General features: G+C 48.4%; 1 protein-coding gene across 6 annotated transcripts in view; it reads left to right on the top strand.

The window, feature by feature from the left end:
* Positions 1–21920, top strand: part of LOC140426084 (outer dense fiber protein 2-like) — a 95582-nt gene that overhangs the window by 45867 nt on the left and 27795 nt on the right. For 4 of the 6 annotated variants that reach the window (XM_072510427.1, XM_072510425.1, XM_072510424.1 and 1 more), the window contains 4 exons: positions 2674–2809; positions 7244–7354; positions 12918–13018; positions 17502–17664. In XM_072510427.1, the coding sequence (XP_072366528.1) occupies positions 2674–2809; positions 7244–7354; positions 12918–13018; positions 17502–17664 (511 nt within the window). The remainder of the gene's footprint in view (positions 1–2673; positions 2810–7243; positions 7355–12917; positions 13019–17501; positions 17665–21920) is intronic. The other 2 variants (XR_011948126.1, XM_072510428.1) reach the window with 2 other exon arrangements.

The following is a 21920-nucleotide window of genomic DNA, read 5'->3' as shown; positions in this document are numbered from 1 at the left end:
GGTAATGAGTTGAAGGGTTGTGGAGAATGGGCGGGACCGTGACGTGAAGGCCAGGATGAGATCAGCGATGATCGAATGGTGGAGCAGACTCGAAGGCCCAAATGCCTAATTCTTCTCCTATATCTTTGAACTTATGGGGTTGGATTCTCCCAAAATGAGACAATGTCCCCACGCTGGCGTAAAATCAGCAGGGGGCTAGCAGGGACCCAGAGTAAATCTTGCAGCTTTGGCTGCGGATACACAGCCCCGGACTTCCGGTTTGGAGTCCGCGCATGCGTAAGGCGGCGGCCTCCAGCGGCCGCGCCGAGCCCCATGGCAGACTCGGACCGCGGAGGCACACCGAGAAAAGAGACCCCCACCGATCGGCCGCGCGCCTGAGCCTGAAACTGCGCAGATTTAATCCCCGGCCACCTATAAGGCCCCCCCCCCCCCCTGGCCTCCGATCCCCACGGCCACAACCGGGGCGGCCGCGGACCGAGTCTGCAGCCGTCACGCCAGCATCCCGACCGGCAATAGGTGGTTAGCTCCACGTCGGTGGCCGGTCGAGAGCGGAGGATTGCTGGGTGGGCCTCTGGCAATGGCCCACAGCGGCGTGGTGTACTCCAAGGTCATGCCGATTTTCGGGGCCCGGAGAATCGCAGGACTAGCGCCGGGCCCAATTACGGCATGAAAGTGGATTCTCCGCCCCCGCACTCGCCGCGACTTTGGCGTGGGGCTGCGGAGAATCGAGCCCATGTTTGTGGGGTATTCTGCAACGGTAATGCCATTGAATGTCAAGGGACGATGGCTAGATTCCCTCCTGTTGGAGATGGGAAATTACTGGAGAGAATTCTTCGAGACAGGATCTACTCCCATTTGGAAGCAAATGGACGTATTAGTGAGAGGCAGCACGGTTTTGTGAAGGGGAGGTCGTGTCTCACTAACTTGATAGAGTTTTTCGAGGAGGTCACTAAGATGATTGATGCAGGTAGGGCAGTAGATGTTGTCTATATGGACTTCAGTAAGGCCTTTGACAAGGTCCCTCATGGTAGACTAGTACAAAAGGTGAAGTCACACGGGATCAGGGGTGAACTGGCAAGGTGGATACAGAACTGGCTAGGCCATAGAAGGCAGAGGGTAGCAATGGAGGGATGCTTTTCTAATTGGAGGGCTGTGACCAGTGGTGTTCCACAGGGATCAGTGCTGGGACCTTTGCTCTTTGTAGTATATATAAATGATTTGGAGGAAAATGTAACTGGTCTGATTAGTAAGTTTGCAGACGACACAAAGGTTGGTGGAATTGCGGATAGCGATGAGGACTGTCTGAGGATACAGCAGGATTTAGATTGTCTGGAGACTTGGGCGGAGAGATGGCAGATGGAGTTTAACCTGGACAAATGTGAGGTAATGCATTTTGGAAGGGCTAATGCAGGTAGGGAATATACAGTGAATGGTAGAACCCTCAAGAGTATTGAAAGTCAAAGAGATCTAGGAGTACAGGTCCACAGATCACTGAAAGGGGCTACACAGGTGGAGAAGGTAGTCAAGAAGGCATACGGCATGCTTGCCTTCATTGGCCGGGGCATTGAGTATAAGAATTGGCAAGTCATGTTGCAGCTGTATAGAACCTTAGTTAGGCCACACTTGGAGTATAGTGTTCAATTCTGGTCGCCACACTACCAGAAGGATGTGGAGGCTTTAGAGAGGGTGCAGAAGAGATTTACCAGAATGTTGCCTGGTATGGAGGGCATAAGCTATGAGGAGCGATTGAATAAACTCGGTTTGTTCTCACTGGAACGAAGGAGGTTGAGGGGCGACCTGATAGAGGTATACAAAATTATGAGGGGCATAGACAGAGTGGATAGTCAGAGGCTTTTCCCCAGGGTAGAGGGGTCAATTACTAGGGGGCATAGGTTTAAGGTGAGAGGGGCAAAGTTTAGAGTAGATGTACGAGGCAAGTTTTTTACGCAGAGGGTAGTGGGTGCCTGGAACTCACTACCGGAGGAGGTAGTGGAGGCAGGGACGATAGGGACATTTAAGGGGCATCTTGACAAATATATGAATAGGATGGGAATAGAAGGATACGGACCCAGGAAGTGTAGAAGATTGTAGTTTAGTCGGGCAGTATGGTCGGCACGGGCTTGGAGGGCCGAAGGGCCTGTTCCTGTGCTGTACATTTCTTTGTTCTTTGTTCTTTGTATGGTTCTTACCTGGCACTGACAACATCCTGACTTGGAACTATATCACCGTTCCTTCACTGTTGGGCACTTCCAAAATCTGAAACACCCTTCCTAACAGCATTGTGGGTGTAACTGTCTCACATAGACATAGCAGTTCAAGAAGGCAGTTCATCCCTAGGTTCTCTCGGGTATCTGGGGGGGGTGAAAACAATAGACGACTAATAGTCAGTGATGCTCACATCCTGTGAAACCTTATAAAGAAACGTGATGACTACCAAAGATGGTGAAAGTACGCTAATTCTCCTTCTGAGGTGTAATGAGAAAAATTACAATGTAAATCAACACGGGAAAGATAACTGGCTCATAATACCCAGTTGGCAGTATCACAGGTTTACTACATGTCCACAAATTGTGAACATAAAATAAGTGCTGTGTGTGTAAGAAACCTCTATTGAAAATTTTATCATAAAAAGACCTGCACTGGGCTAACACATCTAACCATTTCACCAAACAGTGGGGTGGCTGGCCTCAAGGCGCAGCTTCAGAGCTCTACAGAAAAGAGCAGATCAACAAGCCATGAACTTCTCGACAAGTTAACAGTCAGCAACCTGGACAATTCGAATCTCCGACTGGAAAACGCACACTTAAAGGTCAGAATTATCAACCACTTGAAAGTCCATTTTTCATTCATTGCCTTCGGACGTCTCGTTGTATCAGAGGTGCTAGATAAATGCAATTGTTGTTATCTCCTTGATGGTTGTGTATCGCTGCAGGCTTGAGATCTATCCCAGTGACGATTGTCCCTTTTGAGAACTTCTGCCCCACATATTCAACATCTTGGGCGCGATTCTCCGACCCCCCCCCCCCCCCCCCCCGCCAGGTCGGAGAATCGCCGGGGCCAGGCGTGAATCTCGCCCCCGCCGTGTCCCGATTTCTCCGCCACCAGAGAATCGGCGGGGGCGGGAATCACACCGCGCCGGTGGGTGGGCTCCCCCGGCGATTCTCCAGCCCGCGATGGGCCGAAGTCCCGCCGCTGTCAACCCTCGCCAGCCGGCGTGGATTGAACCACCTACCTTACCGGCGGGGGTAGACGGCGCGGGCGGGCTCCGGGATCCTGGGGGGGCGCGCGGGGCGATCTGGCCCCGAGGGGTGCCCCCACGGTGGCCTGGCCCGCGATCGGGGCCCACCGATCCGCGGGCGGGCCTGTGCCGTGGGGGCACTCTTTTTCTTCCGCCTTCGCCATGGTCTCCACTATGGCGGAGGCGGAAGAGAGCCCCTCCACTGCGCATGCGCGGGGATGCCGTGAGTGTCCGCTGACGCTCCCGCGCATGCGTCGCCCGGCGAAATCCATTCGCCACCGGCTGGCGTGGCGCCAAAGGTGGGGCGGAAATCACTCCGGCGGGGGCCTAGCCCCTCAAGGTGAGGGCTTGGTCCCTAAAGGTGCGGATTCCGCACCTTTGGGGCGGCGCGATGCCGGAGTGGTTCCCGCCACTCCATTACGGCGGGTAGGGGAGAATCCCGGCCCTTATCTCGTTTCCTGGGTCTTCTGTGTCTCCAAGCTCCCTGTGAAGCTCCACCATTCTGAGGTTTATGACAGATGTTTCCAATAGACCTTCTGGCAGTTCTGGCATTTTGTGATTTCACCTCTTTTATAAAAAAAAAACAAAGATTTTTTTTTTAAATTTAGAGTACCCAATTATTTTTTTATCCACCAATCCACCTGTCCTGCACATCTTTGGGTTGTGGGGGTAAAACCCACGCAGACACGGGGAGAATGTGCAAACTCCACACGGACAGTGACCCAGGGCCGGGATTCGAACACGGGTCCTCAGCTCCGTAGGCAGCAATGCTAACCACTGTGCCACCGAAAGAAAATAAGAATTAACTCACAGGATGTGGGTGCCACTGGCTGGATCATCATTCATTGCCCAACCCTAAATTCCCGTTGAACTGAGTGGCTTGTTCAGCTACTTCAAAGGGCATTTAAAAGTCAACCATGTTGCTGTGGAACTGGAGTCACATGTAGGCCAGACCAGGTAAGAATGGCAGATTTCCATTCCCAAAAGGACATTAATAATATTAATAATAATAATCTTTATTCATGTCACAAGTAGGCTTACATTAACACTGCAATGAAGTTACTGTGAAAATCCCCTCGTCGCCACACTCCGGCGCCTGTTCGGGTACACAGAGGGAGAATTCAGAATGTCCAATTCACCTAACAAGCATGCCTTTCGGGACTGGTGGGAGGAAACCGGAGCATCCGGAGGAAACCCACGCAGACTAAATCGGAAATGATTCCATGCTCATCGTTAGATTTTTAATTCCAGATTTTTCTTTTATTGAATCCTGCCCTGGAACAATCTGGATTACTAGTCCAGTGACAATACCACTAGCCACCACCTCCTTTTAAACTGCATATTTGAGCCTGCAATTGAGGCTACACTCTGAAGGTCAGTCTACACCTGCGGAAATAACATAACAAGTTAATGTTTCAGATGGCAGTTCTTAATCAGGTACCATTATCCCTTCAAACTGCCTTCCAGCCCATAGAACCATGCAATTTCCATAACATATAACATATATCTGCTTTGATAATTCCTCATTTAGGCTGCAGAAGGTTAGATCAAGATTATTGGCTTGTTGGGAAATAAACTGGAGAGCTCCAACTGAATTTCAGACTTCATTTTAAAGGTCATGGGCTGGATTCTCCATTTCAGCGGCTAAGTGCCGGTCGAAACAGAGAATTCGCGGGTGTTTTACGACGCCAAAATCGGCGTCGAACCCTCACCGACTCCGGGACCGGTGAGGGGCTAGCAGCAGCACCGGGTGAAACACCCGGCTATCGCGGTGGAAACGGACGGAGAATGGCCGGGACCCTGGCCGCTCATGCATGGTGCAGACCGTGCACGGACCCGAACCCGTCATCCGTGACCCCACAGTAAACCGCCTGGACACCCCCCCCACCCCCACCCCCCGCCGCCAGTCCCCCCCAGCCCACCCCGGCCAGCGGCTCGGCTCCTGGCCGAGTGTAGCAGTGCTGGACATAGTCCGCAGCCGCCGTGCCGGGTTCCCGACTGCTGAGACCACACGTCAACCAATCAGTCAGGAACCCATCCCATCGAATCTTCCGGTGACGCGCCAACACCGTTCCAACGATGTGCGCCGTGCTATGTGATTACACCACTCCCATGGTGGCAGAGCATGGCTGACCGCCGCCAAACTGGCGGTGGCCCCGATTTGAGCGTCGGAATGGATTCTCCACCCGATTGCCGATTACGATATCGGCGTCGGGGAACGGAGAATCCCACCCCATGTTTGGGGAAAATAAATGGAAAGCAACACAAAAGCCAAGCCAGAAGCCCAGCAAACCGAGTCACGCCACTCTTTAGTGGAAGGGAAGAAATAGGATTTTTTTTAAAACACGAGACAAAACTTTGGAAGAAACTTTGGAGACATGAGTAAGAAGCTGGGAGAGGGAGCGTTGGGCTCCACTTCTGACTTTGAATCTCCTGTGTACCGTGGAGTGGGGGTGAGGAGCCTCAGTCCACAGTAATAGACTAACAATGACAATGGTGATCAGCCACTTTCATTAAAATGTTAACAAATTCAACGTTGGATAAATAGGAAAAAACATTAGTTGCCCGAGTGAAGTGGCCTACGTAGCTTAGTTTGATGTTCGTTTATTGATGGAATAATTTTTGTTGGGCCCTCCTGCTTCATCCTAAAAGCCATGTTCCTTGCTGGGATTGATTTGGGGAATGGACATTGGAGAATTCCAGAACCATAGCTAGGTGGTCATTTTGTGCAAACGTTTGCATATTGTCATGTGAGAGAACCTTTAAGAACTGGGTGTTTATTAAATAGCTGTAGTGGATGTAACTTTAAGAAATGGGTATTTATCGAATAGCTGCAGTGATCTCAGAGTGTAGGCCGCACGGTAGCCTTGTGGATAGCACAAATGCTTCACAGCTCCAGGGTCCCAGGTTCGATTCCGGCTTGGGTCACTGTCTGTGCGGAGTCTGCACATCCTCCCCGTGTGTGCGTGGGTTTCCTCCGGGTGCTCCGGTTTCCTCCCACAGTCCAAAGATGTGCGGGTTAGGTGGATTGGCCGTGATAAATTGCCCTTAGTGTCCAAAATTGCCCTTAGTGTAAGGTGGGGTTACTGGGTTATGGGGATAGGGTGGAGGTGTGGACCTTGGGTAGGGTGCTCTTTCCAAGAGCCGGTGCAGACTCGATGGGCCGAATGGCCTCCTTCTGCACTGTAAATTCTATGATTCTATGAGTGTGGGTGGAGCTGGGCTGGCCGTCTTTCACTTTTGCTTTGAACAAAAGCTGGTGTGTGTCTGTGGGTTTTTAGTTTCGATTTGAGAGCTGGATAGCTGCAGGAAAAGCAAGCACCAGTACATGGATCTCTCTGCTATCTAAAGACTGTCTCCAGATCATTTGGGCGATTTCAAAGCGATAACTGCTCTCAGTAGAGAATTTAAACCTGATCTCTGTGTTAAAAAGGGTCTTTTGTCTTATGGGTGTTGCAAGGAAAGATTAAGGGTTACTTACAGAATATTGTATCTGTGGGGATGATTCTGTTGATAGTTGTTAAGATGTTTACTGTGGGTTTATAAAGTGTTAACTAGTTTCATAAATAAACATTGTTTTAATTTAAAAGTACTTTAGTTCTCTGTTGCATAATACCTGTAAAGTAAAGTATGCTCCCCATAACCACAATGTATTAAAAGTTGTGGGTCAGGTGAACTCCATGATACACTTTGGGATTCTCTAAACCCTGCCCCATAACAATATTCCTAGATCAGAGTACACCCAATAGTGCCCTTGCTCGGTGCTTCCATGATCATTTCCAATAGGGACCACTGGATAACAATAAGGAGGAGGAACCAGGCTCATTGGGCATTCATACCATGATTGTTCCTCTTCACAAGGTGACCCGTGTGCGCTGCTTGATATCTAACCATTGAGCCTCATGAGGCTCTGTCTCAATCGTTCAGTGAGTGCAACTGAATGTGTGTCCTTTTGTACTGGTCATAAATGGTATGATAGAAGAGACCATGTATTGTTCTTCACAGGCTTCATTAACAGGTTTGGAAGAAAAGGCATCAATAACAACAGCGGCACTTGAGCAACTGAAAGTCGAAGCTAAAGAACAGGAGGAGGTTGTTCTACAACATGGAACTCGGGTAATAATTTACTACGTTGAAAGTAGCAATGTTTTGGGATACTGTCCAGCGGCTAAGTCGGAGGTGGAATGTTCATTTACAATGTCTGAACCCCACAGAGATGGCATTTGTAAATGGCTGTGTGTTATCAAGGACTCCATCTGGATAATCCATTGAACTGACAGCTGTTTCTATCTTATCTGCCAGTTAAGGTCTGTCGGGGGTTATCCTGAATCTTTTAAGAATGGTAAGGGGAATGGTTCTGCATCCGTCTCCAACTAAAGGAGAGGAGGGAAGAAGAGGAGAGAAACTTTAGAGAGGGGCAGAAAAGGTGTCTCGAGACAAGAATTTTGATATTTAGTCCAGCCTCTTGTTGATGTCAGTCGATATTGCATCACATCAAAATGGATTTCGCTGATTGGCGATGATGCTGTTGGATAGAATCCAAAATGAATATCTCATTCTCCTGTCCTTTGAACCCATATGATTGGTCCTTTATGTAGGGTGCTACTGGGCGTGATTTAACCGAGAAAGATTAATGTCCGGTTTTGGGCGCATTTAGTGGTTTGTTTCTCCGCGGCTGCAATGCCTGGATATTTAACGGCACTTTGGTTTTATTTGGTCTCGGGAAGTTTCTCTCGCCAAGGCCGCACTTAGTCATTTAGCTCACCAGCAGGAAAGGCTCCTTCCGGATCACGGCGGCAACTTGTCTGACTGCCTCAACCTCTTTCCTCCCCCCACCTCCCCCTCCAACATCGAGGAGGCCCCGGAGCATCCCCCTCAACCTGGTAAGGCCCCTAGGCCCGATCACTGATAGTGCCACCCTGACACTCCCACCTTGGCAATGCCCCTGCTGGCTAGGCAATACTACACAGGCATCCTGGAAGTGCAAGGCTAACACTGCCTAGTTCCCGGGTGCCAGGGAGAGTGCCAGGGTGTCATTCTGCCCTCCCCGCCCGGGGTCTCTAATATCCTGTGAGACCGAGGGTGATGCCATTACGACTGGTCCGTATTTGTGGAAACCAATACTAGACGTCGCCTTGGCGAGGTCTCCTAGGTGCAGTCATTAGGTTCCAGGCGCCGGGAAAATCCCCCAAGCACATATTCAAATGAGCCTAATGTCTCATTTAAATATGTAGATCTGGATCATGCCCAGTGAGTCGCAGTTAAATCTGACAAGGCGTTTTGAGTGTTGCAAATCTTGGGAGAGGCCTGTTGCGAGATTCAGTGGCCTCGTCCAGACACCAAGTCGGGCGCGGCGAGGCCATTAAATCGAGTCCCCGATTCCAATAGACTATTGTTGTATCTGATAATGGTTGTGTTCGATATGAATCCACTGTGTGGCAGCAAATATGCATTCTGAGCAAAGGAAATTAGCCATGGCAGCTTTTAAGCTAAAGTCTGTGGGATATAACGTGTAGATGTTCAAAGAAAAAAGTCACATAATGGAAGAGATTTTTTCTAAATTTAGAGCACCCAATTCATTTTTCTTTCCAATTAAGGGGCAATTTAGCGTGGCCAATCCACCTACCCAGCACCTCTTTGGGTTTGGTGTTGTGGGGGCGAAACCCTCGCAGACACGGGGAGAATGTGCAAATCCACACGGACAGTGACCCAGAGCCGGAATCGGACCTGGGACCTCGGCGCCATGAGGCAGCTGTGCTAGCCACTGCGCCGCCCTTGGAAGAGAGTAATTATATAGTGCAATTATAGTAATTATATAGCCACCAGTAAGAAGTAGTTTGTAGCTAATTGGAGTGAGAAGATGGATTTTAGTGGGGCACAGGGGGCACTGCTTTCCTCTGCTCCTGTTCAAAATTAAACAAAGTGGGGGGGGGGGGGGGGGGGGGGTGGGGGGGGGGGATACAACTTGGTTACATATGAATAATTAGGCGAACACATCATGGGATCTAAATTGTGTCCCCTAGGTCACCACTTTCTCGGAATCGCTCCTGGTTAACGGGCAGAATTATTCTTCCAGAAACGGCAGTGTGAAGGAGGTGTATCGTTTAAAGGTTTCAGTTGTCACTCAGTGTCCTTGCGCTGAGAAGGCTCCTGTACGATTTAATGTCACCCCTCAAAACAGGCCCAGTTACTACAGACGGCAGCCAATGAGCTGCAGACTAATTTGAAAGGATTGCAGAAGAATAACTAGAAATATGAGAGGTAACAGAAACAGAGAAGGTATATTCATCAGCTGTGATTATCACTTGGGTGAATTTTAATTTAGTAATGACGACATTGTATTTGTGAGCCTTCCCTTGTAACTTGGTGGACTAAAAGATGCGGGGGGGCTTCTTCAGAACAGTGTCTTAAGTGATCCAAAATAACACCTCGCCAAATGCCGTATTATATCAGGAAAACGATCAACAAATTAACTTGTATAAATGTAACTCTCTGAGTTCTTATGACCTGCCCGAAGGTGAGTCCAGTATTACTTCCAAAATTGACAACGAGAGGGCACAGATTCAAAGTGATTTGCAAAAGAAGCAAATGCGACACGAGTAAAAGTGTTGCCAAGGGCTCTGGAATGCACGGCCTGCAAGAGTGGTGGAGGCAGGTTCAGTTGCGGCATTGAAGAGGGCATATAATAATAATAGTAACCTACATTGTCACAAGTAGGCTTACATTAACACTGCATTGAAGTTACTGTGAAAATCCCCTAGTCGCCACACTCCAGCGCCTGTTCGGGTACACCGAGGGAGAATTCAGAATGTCCAATTCACCGAACAGAGCATCTTTCGGGACTTGTGGGAGGAAACCGGAGCACCCGGAGGAAACGCACGCAGACGCGGTGAGAACGTGCAGGCTCCTTAACAGACAGTGACCCGAGCTGGGAATTGAACCCCGGTCCCTGGCGCTGTGAAGCCACAGTGCTAACCATTGGATGATTACTTGAATAGGAAGAACCTGCAGGGTTCACCCCAGAATTTATTTTCTACGATTTTCTGAACTTTGTATTGCAAAGTCAGTAATTTTAAGGGGTAAGCCTTCAAGTTCAAGCAAGCAAATTCTACCTTAAATATTTCACGTTTTTGCTTCTAAAAAATGTTAACAATGATTGATTCTTTGATTCAGTGGGTCAGAGGATTCACTGTTTTATCACAGTTCAATGCGCAATTCAGAGGCCCAGGCTAATGAGCTGGGAAAATTCAATTAATAAAATTCACTGATCAATAATTGTGGAATTGACAGCTCGTCTCAGTAACAGCGACCATGAAACTATCATCGATTGTTGTAAAAACCCATCCAGCTCACTAATGTTCTTTAGGGAAGGAAATCTGCAGTCCGTGCCTTGTCTGGCCGACATGTGACTCCAGACCCACACCAAAGTGGTTGATTCTTAATTGCCCTCTGTAATGGCCTCGTACCCCATTCAATTCAAGGGCAATTAGGGATGGGCAACAAATGCCGGCCTTGCCAATGATGCCCACATCCCATGAGAGAATTTAAACAAAAATGGAACGAGGGTTCTTTGTATCTTTTTTTTTTAAATTTAGAGTACCCAATTTATTTTTTCCAATTAAGGGGTAATTTAGCGTGGCCAATCCACCTAGCCTGCACACCTTTGGGTTGTGGGGGCAAAACCCACGCAAACACGGGGAGAATGTACAAACGCCACACCGACAGTGACCCAGAGCCGGGATCGAACCTGGGACCTCGGCGCCGTGAGGCAGCGGGGCTAACCCACTGCGCCACCGTGCTGCCCGGGTTCTTTGTATCTTGATGGTCCTTTCCTAAATGGACGTCCTTAAGAAAAGCTGTCAAAACCACATGGAAAAGCCAACCTGGCTTGTTTTAAAGTGACAATTTCTGAGGCGCAACGTGATTGATCTTAATGATACTCTTGGGGAAATGCTCAGCTTCGGCACGTACGGACATCAATTCAAGGCCAATACTAAGGTTGACTGAAGTTTGTTTAAAAGTAACCATTAAAAAACAATGCAGTTCCTCAATTCGAGACATGGGAAAATGATCAGGGAATGGTGTACGTGGCCAGTCCAGCTTGCTGCAGTAAGGTCATGGAGGAACTTTTATATCAACTCCATTTTCCTGCCCTAACTCCAAATCCTTCCATTATCTTGGGTCCAAAAGTCTACTGATGATCCCAGGAATGGTAGGCCTAACATACGATGAATGCCTGAGGATCCTGGGATTATATTCATTGGAGTTTAGGAGGTTGAGGGGAGATCTAATAGAAACTTACAAGATAATGAATGGCTTAGATAGGGTGGATGTAGGGAAGTTGTTTCCATTAGCAGGGGAGACTAGGACCCGGGGGCACAGCCTTAGAATAAAAGGGAGTCACTTTAGAACAGAGATGAGACATTTCTTCAGCCAGAGAGTGGTGGGTCTGTGGAATTCATTGCCACAGAGGGCGGTGGAGGCCGGGACGTTGAGTGTCTTTAAGACAGAAGTTGATAAATTCTTGATTTCTCAAGGAATTAAGGGCTATGGAGCGAGACCGGGTAAATGGAGTTGAAATCAGCCATGATTGAATGGTGGAGTGGACTCGATGGGCCGAATGGCCTTACTTCCACTCCTATGTCTTATGGTCTTATGGTCTTATGATTTCAGAGTTGAATATACTCGCTGACAGAACATCGAATCCAAAGATTCAGAAGCAAGAGTGATTTATTAGTCTCCAAATACTTGGGGCCAGGAAGCTCCTTGAAAACCCGACTCCTCCTCTTGGGAGGCACCTAATGAGGTTCAGCAAAAAGCAACAGGAAATAATGAGTTTTTTCTTTGGATTCGGCGTTGGACTTTACTAATGCCTGCTCCACCACTGGGGAATAACATTGCAGCGGTTTCCCGATGAAGTGTTGCATGATGGTGATCCAATTAGAGTTGCCATCAAGAGCTTCACTAGTTTACCTGGTTAATATTCATCTTTTTGCCTTCTATCCATTCCTTCCCCCTCCCTCCGCCGTGCCGGCTATCGTGTTGCAGACGATGAATCAAGTGGAATTGTGGGGAGACTTTGCTAAGCTTCTGAAATTAGTCAAATGTAGGATGCACAGATGTGAGGTAAACCTCCCGTGTCGCTATAGGGGATTCTTCAATCAGTTAAAAAAAGGATGCAGACGAAGGTATTGAGGTGTTAAACACCACCAGCTGAGAGTCTGGTATCAGCATGTTATATTTATAACCTGTTGAATGCATCCCTGATGCTTCCTGCATCCACCCTGCAATCTTCATACACGCGAGTCGTTTTGGAACCTTGGGACAAGACTCTTTTACACACTGCTTTGTATTTATTGTACTGTTTAATAATCTGCAAAGTTTTGAAAGCAACCTGCTAATCATTGTGTATGGATTTCTGAAAGACCTTGGACTCTCTCAAAGTACACCGACTCCCTTGATTCCTTTTGAGCTGCATTGATATATCCCTCGCGCAACGGTATGTCCCTCGTCTCTCCAGTTCGAATCGTTTTGCTGTATATGTCCTTGGTTGGACTTGCCTATGAATGTTATTTATTACCCCGTGTATCCTCTTTATTTACAGTTGGCAATAGTTAGTGTTTTCTACCAAGATGGATTTTGTGGAAGTGCCTTAATTAGTTAATAATTAATGTTCCAGGCTGATGACCGGAACTTGCAATCAAAATCCTCTTTGGAAAAGGTGGAATCCTTGAGTGAAGAGAAACAAAACTTACAGAAGGCGTTAGAAACCCTTTCTCGGTAACTAGATTCATAGAATTTACTAATTATAATCATTCATATAATTTTGTTTGTTGTGTTAGACTATACCAATCCCATAGCCCTGGAGGTTATGGCAGCACAAGTGAATATCTAAACACTTCTTAAATGTTACAGAGATTTCTGACTCAACCACCCTTTCAGACAGCGAGTTCCAGACTCCCACCACCCTCTGGGTGAAAAGGTTCCTCCTCAACTCCCCTCTTAGTCTTCTAACTCTTAACTTAAATCTTTTCCCCCTGGTTATTGATTCCCTCTGCTAATGTCCTATGCACCCTATTATCCTCCTCATAATCTTATACACCTCTAACAGGTCCCCTCTCAACCTTCGCTGCTCCAAGGATAACAGCCCCAGCCTATCCAATCTTTCCTCGGTATCTCAGACCCTCCAGCCCAGGCAGCATCCGGGTAAATCCCCTCTGCGCCCTCTCCGGTGCAATCACATCCGTCCTATGGTGTGGTGACCAGAACTGTATGCAGTGCTCCGGTTGTAGTCTAACCAGCGTGTTATACAGTTCCAGCCAGGCCTCCCTGCTCTTGTACTCTATGCCTCAGTTAATAAAGGGAAGTATCCCATAGGTCGTCTTAACTTCAGGGTTCTGCGGATAGGCACTCCACAGCTCCAACTAATGCTCACCAACAATTTGTTTCTAGTACTAGTTTAGTGTTGATAATCAATGCTGTTGTTGCAACAGCAGCACCCTGCAGTGGATGTACATGTTCCATGTGACTCTGGAGTGAGTAGATTGAACCAAAGTTATAGAGCTTGCAGATGATGCAAATCTTGGCAAAGCATTGGATCATGACGAGGATAATTGTAAATAAGCTTGTTTAGTGAAATGGGTGGAAGCTCGGCAGATGACGTTCAGTGCGTAGAAGTGTGAAATGATGGACTTTGGCCAGGCAGTATATTATAAATGGCACGATTTTTGTCACGTGTAAATAAGCAGGGAGATCTGTCCATATATACAAAACCTTAAAGGTGGCAAGGCAAGTTGATAAGATGGTTCAAAAGCATATTGGTTTGTAAATAGAAAAATAGAATGTAAAACCAAAACTACCCTGCTGGAATTTTATTAGTCACTGGTTAGGCCTCAGCTGGTGTACTGTGGGCAGTTCTGGGAACCACATTTCGTGAAAGACTTTAGAAAGAGAACAGAGAAGGTTTACCAGGAACTTACCAAGAAAGAGGGGACTTCAGTTATGAGGAGAGATTGGAAACTATTCTCCTTGGATCAGAGATGGGGCGGGGGGTTACGGGAATAGGGCGGGGGAGTGGGCCTAGGCGGGGTCCTCTTTCAAAGGGTCAGTGCAGACTCGATGGGCCGAATTGCCTCCTTCAGCACTGTAGGGGTTCACTTCTATGATTCAGAGATGGTTAAAATATGACCTAATAGTGTTTTGACGAGAATATTAGGTTATGATCTGGTAGATAGGGAAATATATTCTGTCTGGCAACTGTTTCAGTGATTAGAAGTCTTGGGTTCAACGTCATTGGGAAAAGACCTGGGGCGTCATTCTACGACCCCCCGCCGGGTCGGAGAATGGCCGTTGGCCGCCGTGAATCCCGCCCCCGCCCCCGCCGAAGTCTCCAGTACCGGAGATTGGGCGGGGGCGGGAATCGGGCCGCGCCGGTTGGCGGGACCCCCCGCTAGATTCTCCGGCCCGTATGGCCCGAAGCCCCGCCCAGAAATTGCCTGTCCCGCCGGCGTTATTCAAACCTGGTATTTACCGGCGGGACCAGGCGGCGTGGGCGGGCTCCGGGGTCCTGGGGGGGGGGGCGTGGGGCGATCTGACCCCGGGGGGTGCCCCCACGGTGGCCTGGCCCGCGATCGGGGCCAACCGATCCGCGGGCGGGCCTGTGCCGTGGGGGCACTCTTTCCCTTCCGCCTCCGCTACGGCCTCCACCATGGCGGAGGCAGAAGAGACTCTCCCCACTGCGCATGCGCGAGAAACTGACAGCGGCCGCTGACGCTCCCACGCATGCGCCGCATTTCCGCGCCAGCTGGCGGGGCAACAAACGCCATTTCCGCCAGCTGGCGGGGCGGAAATCCCTCCGGCGTCGGCCTAGCCCCTCAATGTTGGGGCTAGGCCGCCAAAGATGCGGAGCATTCCGCACCTTTGGGCCGGCGCGATGCCCGTCTGATTGGCGCCGTCTTTGGCGCCATCCGGCGGACATCCCGCCGTTGGGGGAGAATTTCGCCCCTGGAGGAGAGATGAGGAGAATTGTTTTCACTCAGTTGTATGTATCTGAATACACTCCAGCTGAAAAGGTAGCGAATACTGATTCCATGAATAGTTTTCAAAAGGGAGGTGAGCAGGATTATGCCGAAAAAGCAGAGACGTAAGACTTATCGCAACTATTTTTTGAGAGAGAGCACAGGCACGACAGGCTGAATGGCCTGGTGTGCTGTCTGATTGTATGACCCGATCAATTCCCCTGGTTGGGGGTGGGGAGAGTACAGCCTCGCTCTTTCAATCAGTGCCTATGCAGTTTAAATCCAGTGCGCTGTGAAATCTGGTTCACCAAGTTCTCGGGGACCCTGATCGACGTGGGGCACTGAATAGAACTCACTGAATGTCAGTTCAAATGTGGGGGTTGTGTCTTGCCCGACATCTAAACATCCACATTACTAATATGTTGCCAGAGGCCTCACCTCATCGCAGCACCCAGGCCTGCACATAGCCCTCTCTTGCGCATGACTCGTTAAACAGTTCCGGACAAGCACGGGCTAGACAACATATGGATGATTCTGACTGGAACCCAAGCTGCAGCTATTAATTTCAGACTGCAATGCAAATGAATCCGTGTAATGTTCCTCATATTCCTTTCTTCACAGATCACCCCATCTCTCATTCACCTCTCATTGGGAGGGTTGACGAAACAGCTGTCGCCAGAATCTCTCTCATTATCCATTTAAATCAGTTGAGAGGGAGTGACTGAAGAGGTTTTGGGCACTCCATTAGGTACCATCAGTTAGAAACTCATTATGTTATATTCATTAGCAAATACCAACCCAGAATTCTAAAGCAGTTGCCTTAATTATCGCATTGTCAAATCACACAAAGACTATTGGGCTGAATTTAAAACATCTTTATTTCACCATCTTCTCGTTTTCTCCTATATGGGCAAAATTCACATGTATTTCTGAATCTAGATTTGAGGCACGCCAAAGTATGGACGCAAGGGGTTTCAGACTCAATCTCATTGACCCCTCCTTTTTCTGTCCTCCACTTTGATCTCCTTAAAGCACTGACTCCTTGAGCTGCAATTTGCTTTGGGGCCTCAACATCAGGGCCAAATGGGGCACCCAAAACTGTCCCCTCCGGCAGCGAGATTGGCATAGCAGTCTTCCTGGAGGGCGCCTCCTAATTAATCACCTCTGAGCTCTGTGTCCTATTAAGGACAGTGGGTGGGCCCTTAATGCTGGTGATTGAGGTAGAGGTCATCTCTGGAGATCGCGAAGCCACCACAAAATGGAGGCGCTCTCTCTGGACTATGCTTCAGCCATCGAACAACTGATGGGTAGGTGAACCGGGATGGAGTAGAAACCCAGTTTTTCATTAATTCAACCTGCTCTATGCGACATAGAACATACAGTGCAGAAGGAGGCCATTCGGCCCATTGAGTCTGCACTGACCCACTTAAGCACTCACTTCCACCCTATCCCTGTAACCCAATAAACCCTCCTAACCTTTTTGGACAGAAAGGGGCAATTTATCATGGCCAATCCACCTAACCTGCACGTCTTTGGACTGTGGGAGGAAACCGGAGCACCCAGAGGAAACCCACGCAGACACGGGGAGAACGTGCAGACTCCTCACAGCCAGTGACTCAGCGGGGAATCGAACCTGGGACCCTGGAGCTGTGAAGCCACAGTGCTATCCACTTTGTGCTACCGTGCTGCCCCATGGAGCCTATGGCTCTAATGGCCTCCCAGGGGGGCAGCAGGAAGACCACCTTCATTGAGTTGGTGGCCATTTTGCTGTATTGGGAGCCAACCCGCCATTGGCAAAATGACAGTGAGGCTGCAAAGACTGATCCACCTCCCAGTCCACACCTGGAAAATGTTCCTCAGCATCTACTCGTCTCTCCGGCACAGCTGCTACACACATTTTGTATCTTGACCCTTTGCAGAGGGATTTCATTCCATCAGTCTAGATTCAAACCCGATGCATAAAAGAAACAGGCAGCGTGTTCAGAAAACTAAATAAATGTTGTTTCAAGAACGCAAGAGTTAGGGGCAGGGGCAGATGGTACGGCCCATTGATACTGATCCGCAATCAAAACCATCATAGCTGACCTTCCATTCCATTTTCCCGCCTGCTCCCCATATCCCGTGATTCCCTGAGAGACCGGGTTATTAATAATGAGCTTTCCTCGGGGTGGAGTTTCTAATGCTTTCTGTGAAAAGCGGCCTCGTGTTTGAATTTACTTTGGAATTTCATTTATCATTAATTTAAGGAAACTAAAGGAGGTGGATTTACAAAACCAGGAGCTATCCGAGACCGTGGCAAAGCAGGAAGGAGCTCTCTTGCACAGCAGACATCAGCTGGACGAGAGGTCGAGGGAATCTGCAGCATTGGCTCAGCAGCTGGAAGCTGTGTTGCGCGACGTCCGTGAAAAGGTATGAAGTCGTCACTGCCCTGCAAAATGATTTCTCCACCTGCTTGCAGTTTTCCTCGTCGAGAACAAGTATTTGCCGTTTTCGGTAAGCAGGCCCAAGTGCTGCAGGGTGCCAGCTGTGGTTCCGCTGTTGGCACCCTCGCCCCTGAGTCGCAAGGTTCCAGCTTCAGGTCCCACTCCGCTACAGCGCATAATTGAAAACCCGCCAGTCTAGCGCAGGGCTGAGGGAGCACCGCTCTGTTGGGGGTACCATCTCCTGAATGAGAAGTTTGAACCTGCCTGTCCATGTGTCCGTGAAAGATCCCCTGGCAATATTTCAGAGAAGAGCAGGTGGGTCATCCCTGGTGACCTGGCCAATATCTATCCCTCAGTCAACAATCACAAGAGTGGGTTACCTGATCAGATTATTGTGTGTGGGAACTTGCTGCGCATAAATTGACTGCCGCATTTTCTATAGTACATCTGTGCATACACTTCGCAAAGCACTTCATTGGCTGTGAAGATGTCTGGTGGTTGCGAAAGGTGCTTTTTGGGTAGAGGTCTTTTTTTTTTCCCTTTCATGGAGCAGACCAAACCTTTTGATGGATATTTGCAGGATTGAGGCGAGGGGGAAGCTCGGTGGCACAGTGATTAGCACAGTGCCGGGGAGCCGGGTTCGATTCCGACCTCGGGTGACTATCTGTGTGGAGTTTGCACGTTCTACCCGTATCTGCATGGGTTTCCTCCGGGTGCTCCGGTTTCTTCCCGCAGTCCAAAGATGCGCAGGTTAGGTGGGTTGGCCATGCTGAAATTGCCCTTAGTGTCCGATGGTTAGATGGAGCTACGGGGATAGGACGGGTGAATGGGCCTAGCTATGGTGCTCTTTCAGAGGGTTGGTGTAGGCTCGATGGGCCGAATGGCCTCATGCACTAAGGATCCTATGATCGAGGTGTATAAGATTATGAGGGGTTTGGATAAGGTAAATAAGAAGCAGCTGTTCTCCTTGGTTGAGGGGTCAATTATAAAGGGGCATAGTTTTAAGATGAGGGACAGGACATTCCCAGGGGATTTGAGAAAAACATTTTTTAGAGGGCGGCGTGAAACTGGAATGCACGGCCTGGGCAGGTAGTGGAGGCTGGAACCCTCACAACCTTTAGAAAGCACTTGTATGATCACTTGAAACATAATCACATTCTAGGATACGGGATACGTTCTGGTCAGTGGGATTGGTGCGAGATTACGGGTAGTTATTGTCGGTGTAGACTCGATGGGCCGAAGGGCCTGTTCTGCGCTGTACGACTACGTCAGGCTGGAGAGCTCGCCCTGCCAGCGACTTGTGCTTTTGAAAGATTGGGGCGGCAATTTAAAAAAATAAATAACCCAAACACCATGTGGAACCCCACCACCCCAGACACGGAGCCCCTTCCCGGACATGTCCCTTTCCCCACTGGGGGCTGTACTCAACTGTGCACCTCCCGCAGGTTCTGTCCGCCAGGTACACGTCGTGGGGGACCAGTCATGGGGGCAAGCTAGCCTGAATGGACAGTCTTTACTTGAGGAGGGGGAAATCCTCCCCATTTTATTTTTCCATTGCATTTTATTGAGTTCAGACAATGGCCTCACAATTGAACAAGGTGAAAGCCATTTGGATCTACAAATCAGTGTGTGCTTGTCCCATCCTTGTCTCTTGTGCGTCCCGGTTTTTTGGCGCCCTAATATCTACATTCCCGTCTTCCCTTCTTAAATCTACAAAACTTCTTTACCTCTCTTGCCTCCTTCAACATGCTACTTAAAATTTGCCTCTTTCTAATTACGCTTTTGATCACCTGTCCTTCTATCTTCTTGTGTGCCTTAATGTTATCGCATTCATTGGCACGTTAGTTGACCAATCCAGCTCTTGCTAATATGGCTGCCCCACTATTGAAAGTATCAGCCAGCGTGTGGGTGCACGTGTTATACATAACAAATAAATCTTTCTTCAAGATGATCACAGGAGGAATTGTGAGTGCTTTAACACTCGATAACCTTCACCACCAGAGGTCCTGGAATGGAGGTGCGTAGACGGTTATTCAAGTCTTCAGTGTGACAGGGTTGTCACATTGAACTGCATGTTTGCCTTTACATGATGGTTTTGTGCAATTTCACATTAAATATATCTGCCAACTTCTGCTCAACCATCCATCTGTGGCAATATGGTCCAGTGCACTGTTTAATTGATGTTGACTTACCTTATGCTGTATGACCACCAGGGATGCTTAAAACATCACATTTTTACTGGTGGTGTTTTCCCTGGGAAAATTACCCCCCTTTGTACAATTTCTAGCTGTCTTTGGTTTTGTGGAATACTAAATTTTCACAATTTTTGCAGTAGTCATGGGTGATTTTAATCGACATATAAAATGGAAAGAACAGATTGGCAGTATGGCTGAGGAGTTCGTAGAACACGTTCATGATAGTTTCCTGGAGCAGCACGTCCTGGAACCAACCCAGAGAGCAGATTATATTAGTCTTGGTGTCAGATTAATCGTTTGTTTATCCCGTGAAGGTTCTTCTCAATCAGAGAACTGCTTGCAGAGGTTCTTATTCTTAAATTAATCAAAAGATAGCGGTCTGCATCCAAACTCACAAGAGAATTTTCTTATCTATTATAAGAACATAAGAACGAGGAGCAGGAGTAGGCCATCTGGCCCCTCGAGCCTGCTCCGCCATTCAATGAGATCATGGCTGATCTTTTGTGGACTCAGCTCCACTTTCCCACCCGAACACCATAACCCTTTATTCCTTTATTCTTCACAAACCTATCTATCTTTATCTTGAATACATTTAATGAAGCCTCAACTGCTTCACTGGGCAGGGAATTCCATAGATTTACAACCCTTTGGGTGAAAAAGTTCCTCCTCAACTCAGTCCTAAATCTACTTTCCCTTATTTTGAGGCTATGCTCCCAAGTTTTGCTTTCACCTGCCAGTGGAAACAACCCGCCCGCATCTATCCTATCTATTCCCTTCATAGTTTTATATGTTTCTATAAGATCCCCCCCCCCCCCCGCATCCTTCTAAATTCCAACAAGTACAGTCCCAGTCTACTCAACCTCTCCTCGTAATCCAACCCCTTCAGCTCTGGGATTAACCTAGTGAATCTCCTCTGCATACCCTCCAGCGCCAGTATGTCCTTTCTCAGGTAAGGAGATCAAAACTGAACACAATACTGCAGGTGTGGCCTCACTAACACCTTATGCTTTCCATTTGTACTTAATATTGAGTTCATAAAAAATGGAGGCACATTTGTAGGAGGAATCTAATGCTGACCCCTTGGGGAAGGTTTGAAGGCAGGAGGGGGTTAGGGTTGGGGGTGTGTGATTTGATCGGGAGGGTGGGTGCAGGATGGGTGCAAGGTAAGTAAGTGATTTTTACTCATTTTTACTTTTATTACCTTTTCAAATTGTGTGTGTGGGGGGGCGGAAACTGACGTGACATCACAGAAAAGCTGTGACCTGAGTGGCTGGTTGGGAATCTACACTAAATTTTAAAAATTAAGCATTGGTAACTAATTAAACATAATTACTTAATTATAATTTAGAGGGGTATCGAAGCCAGAGATCGGAGAGTACTATATTTAGCTTTCACATTTATAGTAGAAATCTAGTGCTAGGAAACAGATAGCTAACAGTAACTTTTTTTTTTTTTAAATTGTAACTTTTAATTTTAATTTACTAATTAATTGACGCAATGTCAGTTAGACGGGTGCAGTGCTCTGACTGTGAGATGTGGCAGGTCCGGGAGGCTTCCAGCGTCCCGGATGGCTTCATCTGCAGAAAGTGCACCCAGCTGGAGCTCCTCACAGACCGCATGGTTCGGTTGGAGCAGCAATTGGATGCACTTAGGAGCATGCAGGTGGCGGAAAGCATCATAGATCGCAGTTATATAAATGTGGGCACAGCCAAGGTGCAGGCAGAGAAATGGGTGACCACTAGAAAGGGCAGGCAGTCAGTGCAGGAATCCCCTGTGGTTGTCCCCCTCTCGAACAGGTATACCCCTTTGGATACTGTCGGGGGGATAGCCTATCAGGGGAAACCCCTATCAGGGGAAAACAGCAGCAGCCAGAGCAGTGGCACCACGGCTGGCTCTGATGTTCAGAAGGGAGGGTCAAAGCGCAGAAGAGCAATAGTAATAGGGGACTCTATAGTCAGGGGCACAGATAGGTGCTTCTGTGGATGTGAAAGAGACTCCAGGATGGTATGTTGCCTCCCTGGTGCCAGGGTCCAGGATGTCTCCGAAC

Source organism: Scyliorhinus torazame, chromosome 7 (genome assembly GCF_047496885.1).
Source record: "Scyliorhinus torazame isolate Kashiwa2021f chromosome 7, sScyTor2.1, whole genome shotgun sequence".
Classification (NCBI taxonomy): Eukaryota; Metazoa; Chordata; class Chondrichthyes; order Carcharhiniformes; family Scyliorhinidae; genus Scyliorhinus; species Scyliorhinus torazame.
Note: the sequence above shows the minus strand (reverse complement) of the source record. Positions and strands in the feature narration are given on the sequence as shown.